Genomic DNA, 24,187 nt, shown 5'->3' on the forward strand with positions numbered 1-24,187 from the left:
TCGTTTGGGGGTAGCATGAGTTGAGCCCATAGAAGATGGCGAATTCACTCAATAAATGTGTTTATTGATTGCTTCACCAACCCACCTTCCCTCTGCCTCTCTCCTCAGCCTTCCCTATATCCTAAGAATATTGAAGTTAGGTCAGATCCCACAGCGGCCTCTAAGTGTTCAAGCGAAAAGAAGAATAAATCAATGTGGCAAACGTCATTGTTGCTTATTCTAAACGAAATTATCACAGCCACCCCAACCACAAGCAACGACCACCCTCATCAGGCCGCCGCTGTGCTCAGAGAAGACTCTCTACCAGCTAACATACTAACTCGCCGGAGGCACTTGTCTGAAGTGTGAGAGACAAGATACACTTGTCTAAGGCAGAGGGTTGGATTTATTAGTGGGGGAGCACCCCCAGAAGAAGACCTACCTTGTTGACAGTGTGTGTGTGTGTGTGTGTGTGTGCGCGCGCGCGCGCGCTCCCGCAATTACATTAATCTCTATGACCCTCAGTTTCCTCATCTGAAAAGACAGGATAACGGCACGTTACCTCACAACGATGTGAGGATGGATATATAAAGTTCTGTGTAAATGCCGAATATTATTGTTGTTACTACTATTGTGACTGTTTTGCCTTTTAACTGCTGCCCGTGAAGTAATTTTCTCTTACAATTTCCTCTTATCCCCCCCCCCCCCCCCACCAGAGCTGCTCCAGAAATAAAGGCTGCCAGGGGAAGCTTTCTCAAGTACTTGAGGCCCACTGGAGAAGTCAACGAGAATTAGCTGTTGAATACGAACTAGGTTTCACCCCTTTCCACAGGTAAGAGTTTTGCAGAAACAACTGTAAAGTGTCGGGTCTAAGCTTAAAGGCTATATAACACAGCCTCGTCCTCTACGAGCCTCTTCCACATTTCATTTGCGTCCCGAAGACCGCCCCTTTGCTTGCGCATGCGTATAGCAAACGCAGCACCCCACCCCGTCGCTGTCCCTCCTCCTCCCAGCCCTTTCCTGATTGGGCCAATGAAGCCGAGGCACTTGGGGCGAGATTAGGCGCTGACGCTCCGCCCTCGTGACTGTAGCCGGCGCTGTCCGGGACCGGAAGTGGGAACCGCTGTCAGTGGTGTTTAGCTGGGACTCGTTTGAGGGATCATCGTCGCCACTCCCACGCGAGCTCGGGCTCCCCGGTATGGGCTCGAGAGGAGCCCTGCTGTGGAGGCTGCTGCTGATGGCGCTCCTGCCGGGGATGTGCCTGGGCCAGGGCCACTTCTTCCTCGCCTACGGCGGTGTTGGCCTGGACTCGGTAACGCCCGCGCTGGACCTCCGCCGCCACCCGCTTGTGCTGTCGGAGCAGCAGGCTCTGGAGGCGCAGGATTTGTCCCTCTCGCTGCTGCGGGGCCGGGGGCTGGGCCCGCTGTCGCTGTCGCTGCCCTCGGATCTGCCCGAGCTGGAGCCCGAATGCCGGGAGCTGCTGCTGGACTTCGCCAACAGCAGCGCGGAGCTGACGGGATGCCTGGTGCGCAGCGCCCGGCCCGTGCGCCTCTGCCAGAGCTGCTTCCCGCTCTTTCAGCAAGTCACCAGCAAGATGGACAACATCAGCCGAGCGGTCGGGGTGGGTAGAGAAGCTGTCCGGGGGCGGGATGCGCCGGCCGGGCGGCAGCAGGGACCCCGCGGGGTCTGGGGCTCAGCCTAACTCGGAACCTCTCCGGGCTCCCTCTATCCGGTACAAGCCTTTATTAAAAACTTGCCGCGGTCTCAGACCCAAGGAAAAACGCCCCCTTCCCTTAAGGAACTTACTGTCTAATGGGGCACAGAACGTCTAGAACCATGGACGTTCGGTAGTTTTAGGTGAGAATGTGCCGTCTTGCCGGGTGGGGCGAATAGTATAGGCCCCATTCAGAAAGTGATGCTGGAGCCCGGCAGCAGTCATTTACACCTGGTGTGTTCCGTCAGTCCTGAGCAGCTGGGGATACAGAAAAAGTAGTCCCTGGTTTCAAAGAGCTCGCGCTCTGACTGCGGAGACAGCTTGCAACAACTGTAACTATACAAGTTATTGTGTGTGAGTGTTTCACGTACACACAGACTGTCTCCTCCCTCCCCTCTCCCCCGCCCCCTCTGTTTGAGGTGTGAATCCAGTCTTACTAGTCATGTGACCACGACTAATTTCACCTCTCTGGGCCTTTATTTCCTTATCTATAAAAGCATTTATTTAACTCTTAGGGTATACCGATTACTATAGTGGGCACTAAGGATATGTAGAGAAAAACGAAACAGTCCCTGCTTTGGGGGATAGAATGTGTACAGTTTGTGCAATAGAAGTCTATGTTTATGTATATGTACATATATAGATAGTGTATATGTACCCAAGTACACACACTGAATGAAAAGAAGTAGCTGGAAGATAATTTCAGAGGGAAAGGAGTAAGAACCTTAAAAGGCTTCTTATAAGGATTCCAAGAGGCAGAAAGGGAGTAAGGAGGGAGTGCTTCCTAGACGTGAGGAAACAGCTAGCTAGTGCTAAAGCATAGATTGGGAGAGTTTAGAACATTTTGAGAGAACAGTTGGCTGGTAGATCTTTAGAGGCTACTCTGACTCCAACCCCCAATGTCTAGAAAAATGTTTGTTATCAGTCAGACAATCTACAACTCCTTCCCCTTAGATCATAGGATCATAGATTTAGAAGGGCCCTTAGAAGCTATCTAGTCCAGTTTCCTCATTTTACAGATGAGGAACTGAGACTTGAAGAATGTAAGTGGCTTGCTCATAATAGTTAATATAGAGAGAGTACTTTGAGCATTACAAAATGCTTTAATTATTGTTTCACATTATCCACACAATAATCTGTTATTCTGTATGTTATTTTGTAAATGAAAAATATGAGGCAGACAGAAATGACTTGCCCAGGATCACATAGTAAATGTCTGAGGCAAAATTTGAACTCAGTTCTTCCCCATTCCAAGTCCATATTTCTATCCACTATGCTACCTAGCTATCTCTAATGTCACACACTAAGGGACAGAGATGGATTATGGAATTGCTTGGCAGTAAATTTGTGTACAATGTTTTAAATAAAAAGAGCATACATGACTATTTATAGTAAAGACAGATTGTTTCCTGGGAGGTTATTGGCATTACCAAATGAATCATCATAAAATTATTTTAACGAGCAAACTCTTTTAGTTTATTAAAGTGGTTTTACTGGTAGGTTGATTTACCAGTCTAACCAGAGATTACTTAATAAAACTGAACAAAATAACAGAATTCATTTGGAAAAACAAAAGGTCTTGGATAACAAGAGAAATAATTTTTTTTCAAGAAAGAAGTTACTTCTATACCTCAAAATTTTATGAAGCTATGATTACCAAAATTATTTGGTATTGCTTCTAAAATAGGTAAGTAGATCAGCACAAGAGACATTTTGGAAATGAACTTGAAATGAGCTTTAAAGAAATTTAGGAAGAGGAAGAGGGAGATGTAAGGACAGAGTGAATTTCATTCATAAGGGACAGTTTGCAAAAATACGAGATGGAATGTCATGTGTGTGAAACCACAAGAATCAGAAACAACTTATAAGTCCAAGAGTATAATCTACTCTATCTGATTAGAACTTCTGGTAAACCTAAAGTAATAAATATAATACTTTTTATAATAAAGTAACACCTTATATAATGCTAAGTTCCAAATGCATTCTTGGCTTAAATGCAAAAGGCCACATCATAAATAGAGGAAAAGGAGGTATTTCACAAGTATAGCTGGGAGATAATAAAAAATAGAGGTGATTATGAAAAACAAAGTTAAAAATTCCCATTAAAATTTTAATTTTTTTTGAGGCTTGGGGTTAAATGACTTGCCCAGGGTCACACAGCTAGGAAGTATTAAATGTCTGAGGCCAAATATGAACTCAGGTCCTCCTGATGTCAGGGCCAGTGCTCTATCCAGTGTTATCTAGCTCCCCCCTCCCCCAATTAAAACTTTTTAAAAAAACACACAAGCAAAACCAATGTAGCTGAAGTGATTCAATTGACACACAAAAAATGTTAGTTTATATGTAATTTATGCATACTTTTCCTTTCTGTTCTCTTCCCAATAGTTAGTCTACCCTCCTTTCTTAGTTGGAGACTCAAGATTCTTGCCTTCCACCTATTTCTGATTTCGGGGTTGGTGGGTTTTAGAGTAAGAACCCTTTTTTCTGCTCTTCTTTCTCTTGTCTCATGTATGTTCTTTATCACCCTCAATCCCAGAGAATCCTTCCCATATTTTAGAAGGTAAAGGAGGGGGAACAAATCCTGCCATTCCTTATATGCCACTCCATATATACACATACCTTTCCCATTCTATTACTCATCTAAGGTCCCTTATTATTCTTTCACCTCGTATATCATTCTAGTTCTAGCATTTAATTTCCTACAGCTCTTCACTTAGACCATGGGAGCCACCATCATCACTTCTGCCTCTAAAGGCAGTTGTGGCCCTTATTTTTATTATTACAGTTGTTTTGTAATGAAAGAAGTACTGGTCTTGGAGTCAGGAGAGACTTGGGTTTTGTTTTACTAGCCAGCCTTACTAGTCATATGACCATGAATCATTTTACCTTTCTGGGCCTTAATTCCTTCATTTGTAAGTTCAGTAGACAAGCATTTATTAAACTCTTTACTGTATGCCAAATATTGTACTGAGTAAGAGGTATAGAGTGCCCTGCCTTTGGGAAGCTTTTATTTGACAGAGAATAGAATGTGAACAGCTTATTTGCATAGAAAGATATAGAAATATGAGTTAAATTTTAGAGAAATATTGTAATAACTGGAGGTATCATGAAAAATCTTATGTAGGAAATAGCACTTCAACTGCACCTTGAAGGAACCTAGGAGAGAGAGGTGAGGATAAAGTGTGATCCATTCAGAGGGAATAATTTCTACAAAGACAGGGAGATGAGAAAGGGGATGTCATGTGGAAGAAACAGTGAGAAATGGGAATAATGCCTATAATGCCTACCTCAGAAAATTTGGAGATCAAATTAGAAAATATGTGTAAAGTTCACTGCCATCATTAAAGTGTTATATAGATGTTGAAGGCTCTTATTGTTCATTCTTGTAAGGATCTATGAATCAAATCTCATTTTCCCATAAAAAATAATTTCATACAAGGGCAAATAAATAAGAAAAAGAACTATGAACTGAGATAGTTGGAGGAGGCTTCTCAGAGAAGATAGAATTTACCTTAAAAGAAATAAAAATTTAGATAAGAGCAAGAAGTTGAAGGAATGGTCTTTCAAGGGAAAGTGGTAAGTATAAAGATAGAGAAATATAAATAACATGGTCAGGGTATATGAGTTAGACTAATTTGACTAGAGTTGAAGATAATAATAATAGTAACTAACACTATTTAGAATTTTAACATTTTTACTTTATATGATCTAATTTGTTCTTTACAAGAGCCCTAAGAAGTGGTAAGTATTTCAAGTATTACTATCTCCTTTTTTGCTTGAAGAAACTCATTCTGATACTCAGGATCCTTTAGCTAATTTTGGATGGAGAGATTTGAACACAGTTCTCTTATGATTACCAGTCCAGTGCTCTTACTACCACAGTCATCTGTTAACATATGGGGAAGTGTAACTAGGATATTAAATTCTGAATCAGAGATAAACCTTACCAAAAATCTACTTCTACATTACTACTGTATTTTTTTTCCCTGAGGCAATTGGAATTAAGTGACTTGCCCAGGGTCACACAGCCAGGAAGTGTTAAGTGTCTGAGGTCAGATCTGAACTCAGGTCCTTCTGACTTCAGGGCTGGTGCTCTGTTCACTATACCAACTAACTGCCCCCATTATTAGTGTATTTTAAAAATTAAGAAACTGAAGCTCAGAAAGATTAGGTATGATACCTTAGGTTATGACAGGTAGTATGTAGAATTGGACCCAAATTCTTGGTTCCAAATACTATATTTCAAAAAATTAGCTTGGTGCTAGATTATAAAATATCTTGAATATGAGACCAAGTAGTACAGACTTTATTTGGTTCTCTAATATGTATACCAAAAGATTTTGGGCAAGGGTTGCCATGCAAAACTATATTTTAGAAAGACTAAACTAACAATGAGTAGAATGTATTAGGGCAGGGAGATCAGTTAGGAGACTAATGACAATTCTGGAGTGTGAAGGGCCTCTGGATCGTAATAGTAGAGTAAAAAGAAAGATATACCCATAAGAGATTTTATTAAGGAAGAATCTTAAAGACTTAATGACATAGGATTAAGATGAGCATAGAGTCAAGCTCGCACTAATTTAGGAAATTATAGCTATCAGCACAGTTTGTTTCCATTATTATTAAAATGTTCTGTGGAAAAACTTTTAAAATCTAGTTAGGTAAAACTGCATCATATTTTCTTTTGGTTCATGTGACAGAACAAAAAGCAGATCTTGACGTTGAAGATGAAAACAAATACCTTTTTTTAAAAGTCATTTTTGTGATAACTCAGTCACCATATTTTTTTTCAGTCACCACATTTTAATTAAATTTTGGTATTGACATATAGAAGCAATAATACTTTTGAGAAGCAAACTTTTTTTTTTAATACAAGCATTTGTGCTTTTAATCTTTAAAAGAAACCGTTTAAAAAATGGTACTTTAAAAAGAGCCTTCTTAATGCTCTACCAGTTTAAATAATGCTATTTTTGTATGGGCCACTCCATACTAAAAAAGGAGAATGGCTTATAAAACTGTAAAAGATAGTTGGATTGGGTTTTTCATTGTTTTTCAAACATTTTAAGAAAATGTTCCTGTAGATCATTATTATAGTCTTATATTTCTCTGCTTTCTGAGATTTGTTTAGGTTTGTGTTGCTTGGGCTCATCTTTCAAATTTTGTAATCTCTTATGATACAATTTATCATGTAATAATGTAATGTTTGTTGAAGTAAAGTTCTGTGATGAAAGAAATAATGTATTTGATTTCCATTCTTTGAACAAAATCAGATTACTTTGTTACCTATGCATTGTTTAATGCTTTTTTCCCTGTTCCTTCTCTGTTTACTTAAACTATTGATTATTACATTTATTGTCCTTTTCCCACTAAATGGCTACTTATATTTGTTGTTCTATAAATCTGACAGTTGGTAAAAAGTTGAATTATACCTGGACAAATTTATCTAACTTATCTGAGCCAGTTTTCTTATGTCTATAATGGTAAAGTACTTTTGTTCTAATGCTTTATCTTACAGGATGGTTTTGAGGAAAACATTTTTAAAAACTGGAAAGCATTATGCAAAAGCATTTTACTAAATGATCACTAATAATTGTTTAGCACTTATATAAAAATGGTACCCCAGTTGTCCTTTTTGGTTAAGCTAAAATATTGTGTGTGTGTGTGTGTGTGTGTGTGTGTGTGTGTGTGTGTGTGTGTGTGTGTATTTTTAATTCAAAGAAATATATTGTTCTTCTTTCCTGTTTCCCCTTTTTTCTTCATTCTAGAACATGTCAGAGAGCCATAATTGTGCCAAAAATCTCTTGATGTCAGACAGGATGCAAATTGTAGTGATTCTATCTGAATTTTTTAATGCCACATGGCAGGAAGCAAATTGTGCAAGTAAGTAATTATTTACATTTAATATTGTTATCGTGATTCTGAATTGTATATAACAAGTTTTACTTAACTATTTGAAACTACTTAATTGACCTGTTCTCATTATAAGTACTAAATAGTTAGCAACATAATTTAATGCAAACAGTCGAAGTTAGGAGGGTTACTAACTAGTTAAATTACAACCTTAGGCAAATCTTTATGCCTCTGTCAAAACTAGGTTATCATATTCTACCTACTTTGCAGGCAAATAAATTGTAAGGATAATTATCACATATCAGCATGTTAGAGTGAACAGCATCTCAATCATCATCTAGTTTATTGATGTCACATGATTACTTATTAGGGTATTAGGTCTTAGAGAGTATAAGTGATTTACCCAAAGGTAATCAAAGAACTAAATGAAAAAGTGCTTCAAAAAGTGTAAAATGTAAAGTATTAAATGTAATTACAAAGTAAATATAAAATTCTTAAAATGTTAAATGGATTTCAAAGTACTTGTTTGGATTTTAAGTGGGCTAGAATGATGGAGTTAGTAGAGAGAAAAGGAGGGAAAAGCATAAAACTACTTATTTACACATAATTCCCATTTATATAGATAGAATAATACATTGCTTATTTGGAGATCATTTATCTAGTTGATCTAGAATACAAATGAGAGTCATAGAGTAAGCCAAAAAAAAAAGTGTTTGAGCAGCTAAATGGCATGCATGAAAATCATACATTAGATCCTTATCAAGAGATTTTTTTCTTATTTAAACATATTTCTAACTAGCTTTTTCAGTTCAAGTCATGTGCCAACTAATCTAGTTTCCAAGTTAATTAAAAGTGGAGTTAATACTAGAAACAGGTACATTGACAGCAACAAAAAAGGTGACAGCTAGTAGAGAAGAAATAGAAACATCATAGAAAAAAGTTTTGAATGGTAATTATTGCAAAGCAGTAAAATAAAGTAGAATAATTAATGTTCATAGTAATCCTGAATTTTAAAGAACTGCTTAAACTTTAGAGTATTCTGCCTTTATAAGCAAAGAAATATGTAAGAAGTATATATGTTATTAGAAAGATTTATATTAAAAGTGGTTAGGTAGAAATTGTTGCTGTTGAAAGGGAAAGTTACCAAGAAAATTCATTATGTAAAATATATTACTCCTTGTTGACATCAGATATTTAAGTTGTTACTTTAATATAAAACAATTCAGAATATTTTGTGATTATATATACCAATCATGTGAAAACTGGCTAAATAACTTTTGAATAAAAAATATGAAAATAACGTACCTTGTCCCTTTTTTTTTTTTTTAAATACAGATTGTTTAACGAATAACAGTGAAGAATTATCAAACAGCACAATTAAGTTCCTTGAACTGTTCAATCATACTTTGACATGCTTTGAGCATAATCTTCAGGTATTTTTTTTAACTTTTTACTGAGGATAAGATTTAGCCCACTACATAATAACTTCAGGGTATATGTATTAGGTATATTTGTTAAATTGTTTAGCAAATGAATTATTTTCTTTATTTTGATAACTTTCCCTGACATGGTTTTGGAAACAGTTCCCATTTTACATAATGTTAATATGTGTCATGTGCCTTTGGTGATTCAGAGAATTATATTCAGTTTAGAGTGTTCAGGGAAAGCTTCATGAAGATAGCATTTGAGTTAAAACCTTTTGCTCTTTCAGTTAGTGGATATCACTTTTCTAAGCCTTAATTTGTGTTGTGACTTTGAAACTTTTGGGGTCTTTTGTTTCCTCTTCTATAAAATGAAGGGGCACTGAACTAGAATACTCTAGGATTCCTTCTACCTCTAAATTTACAATCCTGTCTGATCATCTAGTCAAATAAAGGAATTAAAGGAGTAAAAATCAGATGGTTGAATCAACTGGGTTTAACAGCATTGAACTTGTGAAGAAAAAGCATCAATCTAGGGAACAGAAAAGATAAGAGGACTAATAAAATTTATGTTTTTACATTTAATATGTGCCTTTTGGATTTTAAGCACCCTTTATTTAGCATCCTCTTTTATATGTGTATTATTATTTTTTCCCCCCTGAGGCTGGGGTTAAGTGACTTGTCCAGGGTCATGCAACTAGGAAGTGAAGTGTCTGAGATAAGATTTGAACTCGGGTCCTCCCAAATTCAAGGCTGGTGCTCTATCTACTGCACTACCTAGCTGCCCCCTTTTATATGTGTATTAATAGTAGATGATGGAATTTTTATCACTTCTTACTTGGGGGGAAAAGGTAGGCTATATTTAATGTAGCACTAATATATTTGAATCTTCTTTAGCTCTAATCAAGAGTATTTTGGGTTGAATTAGCACTGGGTAGGCCAAGTTTTATATGTGGGATGACAAGTTTGTGGAGTTGACAATTGTTTTGCAAAATAGGTTAAGATATGCCTATAGGGATATTCTACCAGTAACTTGCATGATAAAAATTTTGTAATATTATATTCTAACAATAATCAATAAGCATTAAGTGCCTACTTTGTGCCTGGTACTATACTAGGTATTATGGGGACACAAATACAAAGAAATAATCCTTGCTGGCAAAAAGCTTACATTCTAATGGGGAAGACAACAAATATATATAAAATATATGCAGCATAAACATAATTGAGCTCACTGGGCATACTATAAATTAATATTGCCTGGTATCATCTAGACCCTGACCAGGTATTTATCCCTAATTGATATCCTGTCTAACTCCTCATAGAACTACTCCAAATCTTTCTTCTCTTATAAGATTTTCACACCTCTCTTTCCCCCCATCCCTTTTAGTTGAGGACCTTACCTCTTACTTTTCGGAGGAAATTGAGGCCAATAACTCCCTCTTTTCCCCCTTCTCTATATCCTTAAACCTTTTGACATTACTATCCATTCTCTTCTCCTTTCCCCAATTTTAAGGATGAAGTGGCCCTTTCTTGGCCAACCTCGACCCCTTTACATGTGCTCTTGCTCTTTTACCCTCTCATCTTTTACAGTAGATTGCCCTCTTACTCATCTTCTCTAATTTTTAATATCTCTATTGGTAATTTTACTTCTGTATTCTGAAATGTCCAGCTGTCTCTATCCCAATCTTTAAAAATGAAATCTTATCTTTTCCCCTCAAGCTATTGTCTATTGTCTTTTCCTTTCTCAGCCAAAATCTTAGAAAAAACTATCTACTCTCACTACTTCCACCTCTGGTCACACTTATTCCTCACCTCTGTTTTCAGTCTGGTTTCCAAGTTCATCATTAATCTGAAACTATTTTTTTCAAAGTTGTCTGATGGCTTTTTATAGATCCTTATCTTTCTTGATCTTTCTTCAGTATTTGTTATTGTTATAAAATTTCCTTACATTGTTCTCAATCTTCTTTGCTCTAGGACATGCCCCCTTTGTGCAGGTGTGCTTCTCTTATATATTATCTTTTTCTACTTAATGATATTATCTCCTTTAGTTCATATCACCAGATACATATGTAACATTTCAAACTGGGCATCCCAGAGGTATTTCACATTCAACAAATCTAAAGTATAACTGATTATTTTCTCTATTTCTGAAGCTTACTCCTCTACTAAATTTCCCTATTTCTGTTGAGGACACAATATAAATTTTCAAGAAATTAGCAGTCATATGACTATTCCAGGATTTGGTTTCTATTACTCTGCTTTTTATGATACCATCCAGCCATACTGACTTGTTCTCTATTACTTACACATTGCATTCTATTTTCCCATTCTATCCCATTTTGATTGGATATGTAGGGGAGAGTAACACTGAGAAATCAAGAATTATCAAGCTGTGAATCTGGCAGATGGGAAGGATGGTGGTACCCCTGATAGAAATAGAGAAGGAAGGAAGAAGGATGGATTTGGTAGAAAGCTAAAGAGTTCTCTTTAGTCCAAGTTGAGTTTGAAATGTGTATGGGATTCCTAATTTGAAATTTCCCTAAAGAGGTTCCCTAAAGAGGATGTACACAAACACACACATTTACACACACATATACACAAAGAGGTTGGTTATGATATGTGGTTATAGCTCAGGCAAAAATGAATCTGTGGTTTAAAATATAGACCTAAGAATCATCTACATAAAAATAATCACATTGAAGTTGATGAGATCACCTAGAGAATGTAAATAGAGAAAATACAGGACACAGTTTTGGGGTATGTCCACAGTTATGGGGCAGGATCTGGATGATCAGACAATAGATACCAAGTAGTGGTCAGACAGGTAGGCAAGAACCAAAAGATAGCAGTGTCACAAAAATGCCAAGAAAGAAAACTCAAGAAAAGGTAGGCAAAAATAATAGATTCTTTAGAAATATTAAAAAGGATAAATAAGGACCCAGAAAATGCCTTTGATTTTGAAAAATAACAAAAGTAACTCTGGAAAGTAAACATTTCTCAGTTAATCTAAGAGATTATAGAGAATACATGGAGCATATACAAAACAACCTATGGTTTTGAGGCTGTTATACCACTAAATGGCTTGGCAAGCACAAACCATTCATAACACACACACACATATACACACACACACACACACACACACACACACACACACACACACATATGAAAATTTGTTAAAATTTCAATTATTAGCAAATAATTGTTTTTCTCCCTTTTTAGTTGTTTTTCTTTGATTTTCATGGTTATTTGGAAAAGTTCAATGTGTTGTAGTAATGATTCTATTATATATTGCCTATAATTTAGTTATCATTTTTTACTTCTTAAAAACAATATTGTTCAACTTATTCTTCTGCTCGGTGGTTGCTTATGAAGGAGATAAAACACCAAATCCTGGGCTAGATTTGTTTTGTGATTGCTGGTTTCTTGAAGATTTAAATGAACAAAACCCCCTTAATTTGGTACATATGTTATTAACTAAAATAAGAGTTTCACATCAGTAAGAATAAGCTACTAGTACTTATATGTACTCAGTGTTACTATTCTATATTGTAGAACACATCTTTTAATATTGTTTCATATACAGTATTGGAAGTCATCCTTTTATGTTGCTTTGTTCTATGTTTTATGTCTTTCCTAAGTGTGACTGCTCCTGTTGCCCGTGGAATAGGTACACAAAAACAACTCTAGTTCTGATGGTTACCAGGGACTTTAGTGGCTCTGCCATTCTCATCTTGCTCTGAATGCAAAATACCAACTGAGGTCTTTTCCAGTATGTAGCCAGAGTAGTAGAGAGAAAAGCCACTGTCAGCTTCTTCTCAACCATGTAGTAGTTGTAAGAGTTAGATATCTGAAGAGGAGGTATGTCAAAAAAGCAGGTGGAGAAAGGGACCCTCATGTGCAAAAATATTTGTGGCAGCCCTTTTTGTAGTGGCAAGAAACTGGAAACTGAATGGATGCCTATAAGTTAGAAAATGGCTGAATAAGTTATGGTATATGAATGTTATGGAATATTATTCTTCTGTAAGAAAAGATCAGGAGGATGAATACAGAAAGTCTTGGAAAGGCTTACATGAACTGATGGTAAGTGAAATGAGCAGAATCAGGAGATCATTGTACACAGCAACAACAAGATTATATGATGATCAAGTCTGATGGATGTGGCTTTTTTTCAAAAATGAGATGATTGAGGCCAGTTCCAATGATCTTGTGTTGAAGAGAGCCATCTATATCCAGAAAGAGGACTGTGGTAACTAAATGTGGATCACAACATAGTCATTTTCACTCTTTTTGTAGTTGTTTGCTTGCATTTTATTTTCTTTCATTTTTTTTTCTGTTTGATTTGATTTTTCTTGTGCAGCAAGATAATTGTATGAATATGCATGCATGTGTGGATTTAGCATATAGTTTTGTCGTGTTTAATCTATATTGGAGTATTTTCCATCTAGGGGAGGAGGTGGGGGAAGGGGAAAGAAAATTAGAACGCAAGGTTTTGCAAGGTTTAATGTTAAAAATTATCCATGCATATGTTTTTTTTTTTTTTTGAGGTAATTGGGGTTAAGTGACTTGCCCAAGGTCACACATCTAGGAAGCGTTAAATATCTCAGGTCAAATTTGAACTCAGTCCTCCTGACTTCAGAGCTGGTATTCTATCTACTGCTCCACCTCACTGCCCCCATGCATATGTTTTGAAAATAAAAAGCTTTAATAAAAAAACACACATACACAAAAATAGCAGGTGGAGGAAGAGGAGGGAAGGGAAAGGATGTAGCAAGGAGAGAGTTTTCAGATCCTTAAAACAAGCATTTCTTATATCCTCTATTACTTATATTTTTCCTCTAATTGAAAAGGAAACAGCTAATTTATAATCCATTTGAATTTTGAATATTCTTTATGAACAAATAAACCAAAATGAATTTATTAAAATAAGGCCAATTTTTCAAAGAAGTAAGGGTTGTTTGTTTGTTTGTTTATTTTGTATGTTTATATATTGAAGTGACTCTGGGCTCTTAAAGGAAAACTCTAGTACTCTAAAGGATTGGCTCAAGAACTGTAGGACTCTGTTCAAGAACCAATCTAGCTGATTTTGCAGACATTTGTCACTGGAACATTGATTATAAGGTGCACACAGCAATTCACCATATACTAAAGTATAGAATAGCTGCAATTTTTTTCAGTTTAGGGGATAATGCTAGTGAAATCACAGATCATTAAAGTTTTAACATGTATTTTATATATAATGTGTGCTCTATTTAGGGAGATTTGACCAATTTTCTCCAGCAAAGAAATTACACAGAAGTGTGCAAAAACTGCCAGGAAACATACAAATCCCTGACTACATTGTATAGTGAGATGCAAAAAATGAATGAACTCGAGAATAAGGCTGACCCTGGGACACATCTATGCATTGATGTGGAAGATGCAGTAAGTATTTTACTTCTGTTATATAAAAGAAATGGCTTTAACAGAGAATCTGGGATCCCCTTAGCCTTTTATTTAATAGTCTAATCAGTACTGTCCATATTATTTAAATTCATGTTGCTAGGATAATAGCTCATTTATGTAGTGATTCATCTCACAGTAAAAATTTATTTTATTATTTATATAATATATATTCTATTATTTGTAATAAAATTTATTTAGTTTATAAAGTGCTTTCCTTCCAATAATCCCTAAAGTGTAGTTAAAATATTATTTTACAGATGAAAAAACTGAAATTCCCAGAGAAGTTCAGTATTTTTTCTGCAGTTAATTTCACATTAGCAGAGCTTATTCTTGACCCCAGTATTCTTTCCTACAGAGAGATATAACATTCAAATAGAAGTGAATCCTTGCAGGGTCCTATATCACTTTAGAAAACTAGAAATTAACATATGTATTTTATCATATTTTTAATTATTTTGGTAAATATTTCCAACTTATATTTTAGTCTGGTTCCTTTCTAGAATTTCGTGGGCAATGAGTTTTATACCTATACATAATACTAATTGATTTTCTTTTGAAATACCTGATATTTTTACTAATAATTTTGTGTAGTTTTTTTTTGTTTTGTTTTGTTTCCAGCATACTTAAAGTTGATATAGTCCCTAGTTTTTGGGGTTTTTTTTTGCCACAATACCTCCCATGAAATTAGGTGATTTACAAACTAAAAACAATCTTTTTTTTTTTTTTCTGATAATGGAAAATTTGATTACATTTTGCCACTAGATGGTGCATGTGCATTAGTAAAAGGTTACTTCATTAATTAGTGCAAATACCTGAGTGCCTACTATGTGCACATCATTATGTTAGGCCCTGGGATAAATACAAAGTTGGTTTCATGGAACTTTAACTTATGACAGAGTTTATGGTGAATGTCAACTGAAATTGAAAAATCAGTGACTGAAACTGATGTGAGAAATGTAATATCAAGGAAGGGAAAATGAAATATAGAAGATATTATTTAGGAGACTTCGGATATTTAAATTGGTAAAATTATCCTCTTATGAAGGTTAAAAACCCCCTAAAAAAACATGAAGTATCTGTATTCTTATCCAGTTTTATTTACCTCAACTTGAAACCCGAAGTCTTTAAAAGGGTATGACTAGGATTAGAATGTTTTGATCCTTATTTTAAACTTGGGACACTGAAATTTCTTTATGATAGCATGAATAAAATAACTTAAAGAGAAATCAAGTTTTAATTTCTAGTAGGTTAAATTTTATTTGTCAATAAATTTGTAGGTTACAAATAAGATCAAAACAAAAAAATTCCAAGAGTGCATGAATGATGTCTATTAATATTTACTGTGGTTTCATATTATTGTTTTTAAAAATTTCAGATGAATATTACTCGAAAACTTTGGAGTCGAACTTTCAACTGTACAGTGCCCTGCAGTGATACAGTTCCTGTAATTGCTGTTTCAGTATTCATTCTCTTTTTACCAGTAGTTTTCTATCTTAGTAGCTTTCTTCACTCGGAGCAAAAGAAAAGAAAACTCATTCTGCGTAAGTATCATAAAGAATGAATAAATTAATAAGCATTTCTTAAGTACTTATTATATACTAGGCACTCTGCTAAAAAGTGGGAATACAGATACAAGCAAACAAGATTGTCTTAAGTTTATATTTTAATGGGGAAAATAAATAAGAGGGAGATTGAGAGAAAAGGGAGGACATTTAATGTCATGGTTTGAAAAATGTTTGGGAAGCAGTGTAGTGGTTTGGTTTGAGGTGAGATAAGGTGAAATTGTATACAAGAACCAAGGGTCCTAAGGATAAACTCTGCCTGATTGCCAGGGGGAGGAGATGATGAGGATGTATAGTCAATTAATTCCTATGTGTGCCAGGCACTGTACTAAGAAAAAAATTTTAAATGGTCCCTCTTGTCAAAAAATACACAATTTAATGTAGGAGACAACATGCAAACAAGATATACAGAGTACATTGAGGTCATTAGGGGATTAAGATTAAGAAGGACTGGGAAAGGTGGGTGACTGTAGCTGAAAAGTGAAATAAACCATGAAAACCAGGAGGCAGAGATCAGAAGGGAGTATGTTCTGAATATGAGGGACAGCCAGGGAAAATGCTTGGAATAGGGAGATGGAGTGACTTATTGATCAGATAGACCAATTGGATCATAGAATATTTGGAGGGGAGTAAGGTCTAAGAAAACCACAAAAGAAGGAGCCAAATTGTTAATGGATCTAAATGCCAATAAAAGGATTTTATGTTTGATTCTGTAGGTAATAGGGAGCCTACTGGAATTTATTAAATGGAGAGATGTGGTCAGATCAGCAATCTAAGATCAATTTGAATAGGAGTTGGAATGAAGGAATGAAGTCCTATCTGAGGGTTTCTATCTGGATGATTTCAATATCAGAAGAGAAAAGGGGAACATATGAGAGATGGTACACAGGTGGGAACAGTAGGCCTTGGCAACTGATCAGAAATGGGAGGGTGAGAAAGAATGCGGAATTGAGGATAATACCTAGCCTGGGTGACTGAGAAGATGACACGGCTTTCAGTAGTAATAAGGAAATTAGGAAGAATGAGAAAATAATGAATGCAGTTTTTGAACATGTTGAATTTAAGATGACTGGGATATCCATTTCTGAATTTCCAAAAAGGCAGTTGGAGAGGGAATACTAAAAGGTTGAAGAGAGGTTAGGAGTGGACAAGTAGATCTGTTAGTTATCTGCATAGGGAATATATTTGAACTCCTGGGAGCTATTGGGATCAATAATATAAAAGAAGAAAAAACAATTATTAATGGGAGTGATATGAATGAAGACCCAGCAAAAGAGATAAAAAAAAGACCAATCAGAGAGATAGGAAGAGAACCAGGAGAAAACATTATCATGAAAACCTATCAAAGAGAAGAGGGTGATTGACATTTTCAAAAACTTCATAGAGGTCAAAAAGGATAAGGTAAGAAAAGGCCATTAGATGTGGCAATTAAGAGGTTTCAGGTAGCATGGTTTGGCAGTTTTGTGAGGGGTATAAGATTCTTGACTCAGGTCCACGAATTTTTTTTCAGAATTTTGATAGCTATTTAAATATTATTTGTTTCCTTGGTGATCTCTCATTTTATTTTATTCATTTAAAAACTGTCTGAAAATGTCTTTAGACTTCCTCAGACCACCAGAAGGGTTCATATATACACAGATCTTGTTTTAGACCTACTCAATTTATATTTAGTACTTTACAATTTGCACAACACTCTACTTATTATTTTTTTTTTGATCTTTACAACAGTCCTGTGAGATAGGTACCTAGGATTATTATCTGTTTTAGAGAGGAAGAAACTGAAGTATAGAGAGGCTAAGTCACATAGCCAGTAAGTGTCAAAGATGGAATTAAAGATAGGTGTTTTTTGTTTTTTTTTTTATTCTTAAGTGGAGTACTCTTTCCATGATTTCAAGATAAATCATCATGTTTTAATTTGAAAAGAGCCATCAACTTAAAATATCAAAAGAATGGACTTGTTGGGAGGGGTATTGGACATGGGAATCACCAAAAAACTCACAAAAATAAAATTGACTATATCTTGAAAGAATTGATTCGTTGCCTGTGTAGCTAGCAATCATTTCTGAATCAGTTCTTCAGGTACCATTAAAGCACTGGCTTATTATCACAAGTTAAAACCAACACCACATTAGATGAAAGAGTAAGAAATGAAAAGAACTACTTAAGTAATTTATTAATGTAAAAAATGGGAAATGTCTAAAGAAGAGCGTACTAACCTAGACCATCACTATTTTCCTCAGGGGTCTAATATCTAGATGGATTTCTGAGTTCTTGTTCAAATTTTAGGTTTATGATCCTATAAAAGTAGGCACTTTATTGAAGAAAGAAAAATCACTTCAGCTAGTTGATTTCCTGGTCTACTAGAGATATGACAACCAAGGGCCATACCTATTTTCCACCATAACTTATTGACAAAATTATATAAGGAAGGATGGGAAAGATTATGAGTGGTGTTCCTTCATAAAATTGTGAGAAGCAGTAAGTTTACAGAAAGCTTTATACAAATTCCAGTTAATCTAGACATTCTCAAGAGCATTTGAGCATTAAAAGGAGGACAGTGGCTGATAAATGGAAAATATCTTCCATAATTTCTACAGCAATTTTTTTTCATTAATTACAGTGAAGCAAGTACATTTAATCTCTTTTGCAATATGCTATGTATTTTCTTTTCTAGATATTTGTGTTATATTTTCTCAAATATGGAAAAAGCCTAGAATAAGGTTGAATATAACAATTTAGTTCTGTGTTAGAGATGACAGAATTTTATGGGCATTGAGGCACTGAGAAATATTTGAAAAACATACTTATTTGGAAAAATAAGCACATATTAGTATCAAAAAAAATTTGAGAAGATGTGAATAACTTTTGACCCATATGCCAACTTTCTTCTTTGCAAAATCTTTTTTTCTAACTAATTTACATATGAGTCCAGGACATCCTTGATAAAAATAGAAGAAAGGAGCAAACAAATAAGCAGACTTTCACAAATGGCATTCTATTGTAGATCCTGTTTTTATAGTCATTCCATTGACTAAAAGATGTAGACTATATAAAATCCAATTGTATTTACTATTTATTGACTAAATAAGCATTCAATTCAATGAAGCAAAATGTAGCCTTCTACTCTGTCTCTCATTTATATGCATATACAAAATACATAAATCTTAATGTATATATGTGTGTGTATGTATATATGTATATATGTATATACACCTATATATTAGCATCTTACAAGATTTCTTTGATTTTTCAAGCCCTCTTTTTTTCCCCAACCTTTCTAGTCTTCTTAAAATTTTGTATTCTTCCACATATTTGTAATTAACTGATACTGGCATTCTTGCTGTTCTAAGAAAAAAGTCCTTTCAACTCTATATTTTTATTGGCTACCCCTCATCCCTGGAAAAATTTCCCCCCTTGTTTCTTCCTTTTGGCTTCTCTGGCTTCCTTCAAATACCAACTAAAATCCTACCTTCTATAGGGAACTATTTCTGATCTGCCTTAATTTGAATGTTTTTCTTCTAATAATTATTTCCATTTTATCCTGTATATAGTTTGTATATAATTGTTTACAGGTTGTCTTCCCCATTAGACAAGTGAGCTCCTTGAGAATAGGGACTCTCTTTTGCTTTTTTTGTGTGTTCTAGTATTGAATACAGTACCTGATACATAGTGACTGGTACCAGAGAAAACGTTGGTTAATTATTTTTATTAATGCCAAACAGGGCATAAAATGAGATAGATACTCATTAAAGATGTCATAGTAGTCATAGATGATATCAACACAGAGTCCGGATGGAAGAGTGATTTCCTTTCAATGATTTAGACTTCTAGATGCTCATGTTTATAGCTGAACTGGATTGATGACATTAAACACTTAACATTGTAGAACTTTCTAAATGAGATCCCTAATTACTTCAAAGATTTTGAAAGCCTAAATCCACAATAGTTGGATGAACTATACAGAGTTATCCATTAATACATTTTGGTGAGATAATTGCAGATGAGCCCAGAATTAAATAGGAGGAAGAGAGTATTGAGCAACTTGTTCAAGCACTTTTCAATTGTTCTAAAGTTTTTTTTTGAAAAAGAAATGTTTTTGATCTGATGATATTATATGGGTACAAATCCAAGGAGTTCAAGAAATCAGTTAGCCTGTTAAAGGAAGATCCATGGAGAGATAGGATAGGAGTGAATAGGTCACAGCATTATTAGTTAAGAATATATGCAAAAGACATATAAAAATACTATTTAATAGTATTATTTTTAATAGTATTAATAGAGATGTATAAAAAAAAAAGGTGGACAAGTCAGAGAGAGCAAGGGATACATAGACTGATGGCTTAGTATATATGTAATGTTAGGAGTTCTAGGAAGAGACACTTTGCACATTTGGTAGACCTTTGGGAAGAATTTATTAGCAGAAATGAAGTTAGAGAAGACATAGATTGGAAAGATGAGCATTCTGCATGGAAGAAGTATCCATGAAATGAAATAGCAGTTCTATGAGTTTTGAAGTAGTTGGTGATGTTGGTATGACTGTCTTTCATTGTATTATCTATGAAGACAGAAATTGTGTCTGATTGATTCATTTTTTGTTTTTATTTGTCTTGGTTTTTTGTTTCTAGCAAGCCATTGGCAGTTAAATGCTTTTAGAAGTTTATGAGGATGAAGAAATTAGATTCATTATGCATTTTTGAACTTGCAGTATATGCATTCCAATTTAAAATACAGACATTTTCTTAAATGTACTTGGTAATCAGATTGAATAGACTTTAATTTAACTTTTATTTTTTCATTCTTTTAGCTAAGCGTCTTAAGTCCAGTACCAGCTTCGTTACCTTTCAAGAAAATTCAAACTAAAGCCAAAAAAAAGTTGAACTGAAATTATATCCCATGAGTAAGTGGTAAAGGAAACAACCCACACAGAAAGAAGATAACAAGTCCATGTATGTTTGAATCATTATTGACTGTTGAACCATTTCTGAACTATTATTGACTGCCAAATGAATTAGCTAAAAGTTCTAATAGGTCAAATTCTTGACTGTGGAGCTATCTGGGTATTTTAAGCTCATTTTAAAATGAGATTAAACTCTTCCCATAGTTTTTGGTATTTATTTTGGAGTCTCTTTTTTGGGTTAAGATTTTTGTATTTGCCATGTGTAGCAATAGTTATCTACCTTACAATGTTTTTGTAAAGTAACATAAATAAAATGTAAAAAGTAGTCTTTGTTTAAAGGCAGATGGTTCCTACTTAACCTTTTATAAGCCAAATATCTCAAACAGGAAAACAATTTTAAAATCTAGATATTTGATTTATAATTAGCAAATCTTTTAATTGTTGATCTTAATGATTTGCATCCAAGATTTAGAGAAGGAAATATGCTCTCTTTTAATATAAGGGGTAAGAATTCCTTCAGTTAAGCACTAAGAAGAATAAGTATTCCCACTATTTCACATTTGCTGTAATGGAATTCAGCAAAAGCTTTAAGTACCCTCCACTGTAGTACTATTCAACATTTATTAAGATATATCTAATTTCTTGAACATCTGCACACAATATTTAATTAAAATTTCTATTTTTATTAAAGAAATTTTTGAAACTTCTTAACTTTAAACTTTTCCAATAATTTATAAAAGACAATAAGTCATATTAGTATGTAAATCAAAGAAAAGATTTATGGTAATTGCCTTGTTCTTAATTGCCTTTTAAAAATAGTATTAATGTTGTGTTTTTGTCTTTGTTTTAAAACAAATTGGTATTGCCCAACTACTGTAATTTAAGTTTTAATAACACAGGGCAAAAAGATGTTCTTTGCTATAAGGCATCTGTATTTTTAATCTAATTTTACTGCCTGTCACCTTATTGATTTATTACAGCATTAATTCAAATAAAACCATAATTATTATATTCTAAAAATTGTAGCTTTACATCCAGACTAATAGATATATGTGTGGGATTTGGAGAGGACAAGGGAATAAGACAAGGGAAATTCAAGCCACTTTAATGACTCAGTAGGAATATTTAATTTACTCTGTTATTAAGCTACTAATGCTTGATGGCACAAAACTCAATGACTCAAAACAAGTAGTATATTAACATAATACTTTAATTTTCATAATTCTGTTTAAATGCATATGATGTGATTGAAATGAAGTTAGAAATTCTCACCAAGTTTAATTTTAATCCTATTTTCTAATGTTCAGTTTAATTAAAAAAAATAGTTCAGTATTAGTATTTGGCAGCCATTCTCAGGTTTTTAGAGTCAGAGTATTTTATTAATGCTTTTTAAAAATTTTTGCTATTGTTTAACTTAAGAAAATATGAACATATTTGTTCTTCATAGAAATTCATTTTTGATAAAACAGTAAGAAACTTCATTTTCATGTCTAAGTTATATGTGTGGTATATGAGAGAAGGTTGATTCTTGGCTGTTGAATAGAAAACAAGTATTTATTTTTTCCTGGGCTCCATTCCTAAACTTTCTGGATTTGTTCAGCTGCCACCTTCCATGCTGTTCCTAATAGCATTATCTTGATTTGAAGAATCATATGATTGAATGCTGCTGAAAGCATCTTTTATTAATCCTAATAAAACCAATTTACATGTCCAAAGTTAGAGAATGACAGCTTTGATACTCTAAGTAGTGGCTTCCGAGCTAAGCAGTCATGAAAGTCATTACTTTTGGATATGGTAAATAAGCACTTTAAAAATGAAAGAGAAGCCTTCATTTTTCTTTTGACTGACTCATGTGAGTTTAGAAATGGCAATTGCAACAAACCAGAAATAATCCTGTTTAAATATTTAATTATTGTATAATCATTTCATAGTTCTACGTTCTGGAAACATAATATACATATGTGCTTCTAAGATATATTAAATTGTGTTAATGTGGTAGGTTTAAAAATAAATTACCTAAAGAAAATTTCAGTACTGCTTTTGATTTTTTAAAAAATACCATTTTCCAGGTTTTAATTTCATAATGTACTTTGTTGACTTTTCAGAGTCTTTTTTGAATATTAGCTATTTGTATTCCAACTGAAAATAAAAGGTATTTAAATTTTGGGTTAACATTTTAATTTAAAGATAAAAATTATATGTAAAACTGAAATATTATGCACTATCACTGTAGTTGAATCTGATCTCTGTTTAGTAACTTATTTCTACTGAATCTGATCTCAATTTAATAACTTAATTCTAAGAACCAATGTTTTTGTAATATCATATAGCCAACATACTTCTTCCTAAAATTACATGAAACAATGTTGGGTAAACAGAGAAGCTGGATTCAAATTCTGGCTCTGCTAAATAGCAAATACTACCTGTATGACCTTAGACAAATACTTAATTTCTTTCTGTAAACAGAAACTTTCACAAGATCACCTCAAAGATCCCTTCTATTCCAGCATCCTTTAATCCATTTTCCCTAGGAATAACTTTAAAATTGATAGTCCTTTTCCAGGTCAAGGATCATACATGAGGAACAGTATGTCAGAAGAGCAGAGATAGAATAACAGCAAATGTCTTTAAGAACATAATAAAATTATGCTCTGTTATAGAATTTAAGAATTGCAATGAACTTTAGAGATTAATTGAACTAATAACCCCCTCATTTTACAGATGAAAAAATTAGGCCCAAAGGGATAAGAAAGACTTTGCCTAAGGACACATTAATCTCACCATACCATACTGCCAGTCACATATATGGTTTGTTGTTGTTGTTGTTGTTGTTTGTTGTTGTTTTTTTCTTGTTTCTTTTTTCTGAGGCAATTGGGGTTAAGTGACTTATCCAGGGTCACATAGCAAGAAAGTGTTAAGTGTCTGAGACCAGATTGGAATTCAGGTTGTTCAAGTTGAACTTCAGGGCTGGTACTCTATCCACTGTGCCACCTAGCTGCCCCGATATGTATGTTTTAATAAAAAGAGATAAATCAAGGAACTTCAGTATTACAATGAATTGTATGTGTGCCATATTAGAAAAGACAATTGTATCATAAATGTGATGTATCTAAAATAAGTATGATAGCTATAATAAATATGTTTAACAATTTCTGTTGCCTTAGAATTTGTAAGGTTTTGTTGGGGTGGAGTGGGACAAAGGACTTAGATGGGTCATCACCTTATTCTTTAAAATTTATTAATATATTTTGTTTTGACACAAGGCATCCCATCCCACTACCTCCTCCCACATAAGTTTTTGCCTGGGGAAAAAAAA

At 34.4% G+C, this 24,187-nt stretch overlaps 1 protein-coding gene across 1 annotated transcript; it reads left to right on the forward strand.

The window, feature by feature from the left end:
• Positions 1 to 1,064: 1,064 nt before the first annotated feature.
• On the forward strand, positions 1,065 to 22,897 carry OSTM1 (osteoclastogenesis associated transmembrane protein 1). Its single transcript, XM_074310154.1, has 6 exons — positions 1,065 to 1,600; positions 7,459 to 7,573; positions 8,879 to 8,976; positions 14,224 to 14,391; positions 15,788 to 15,953; positions 20,779 to 22,897. Exons 1-6 carry the CDS (start codon positions 1,178 to 1,180, stop codon positions 20,832 to 20,834), a joined length of 1,026 nt encoding a protein of 341 aa, XP_074166255.1. The 5' UTR covers positions 1,065 to 1,177; the 3' UTR covers positions 20,835 to 22,897.
• The last annotated feature ends 1,290 nt before the right edge of the window (positions 22,898 to 24,187 follow it).

This window comes from Sminthopsis crassicaudata, chromosome 4 (assembly GCF_048593235.1).
Source record: "Sminthopsis crassicaudata isolate SCR6 chromosome 4, ASM4859323v1, whole genome shotgun sequence".
NCBI classification, from domain to species: Eukaryota; Metazoa; Chordata; class Mammalia; order Dasyuromorphia; family Dasyuridae; genus Sminthopsis; species Sminthopsis crassicaudata.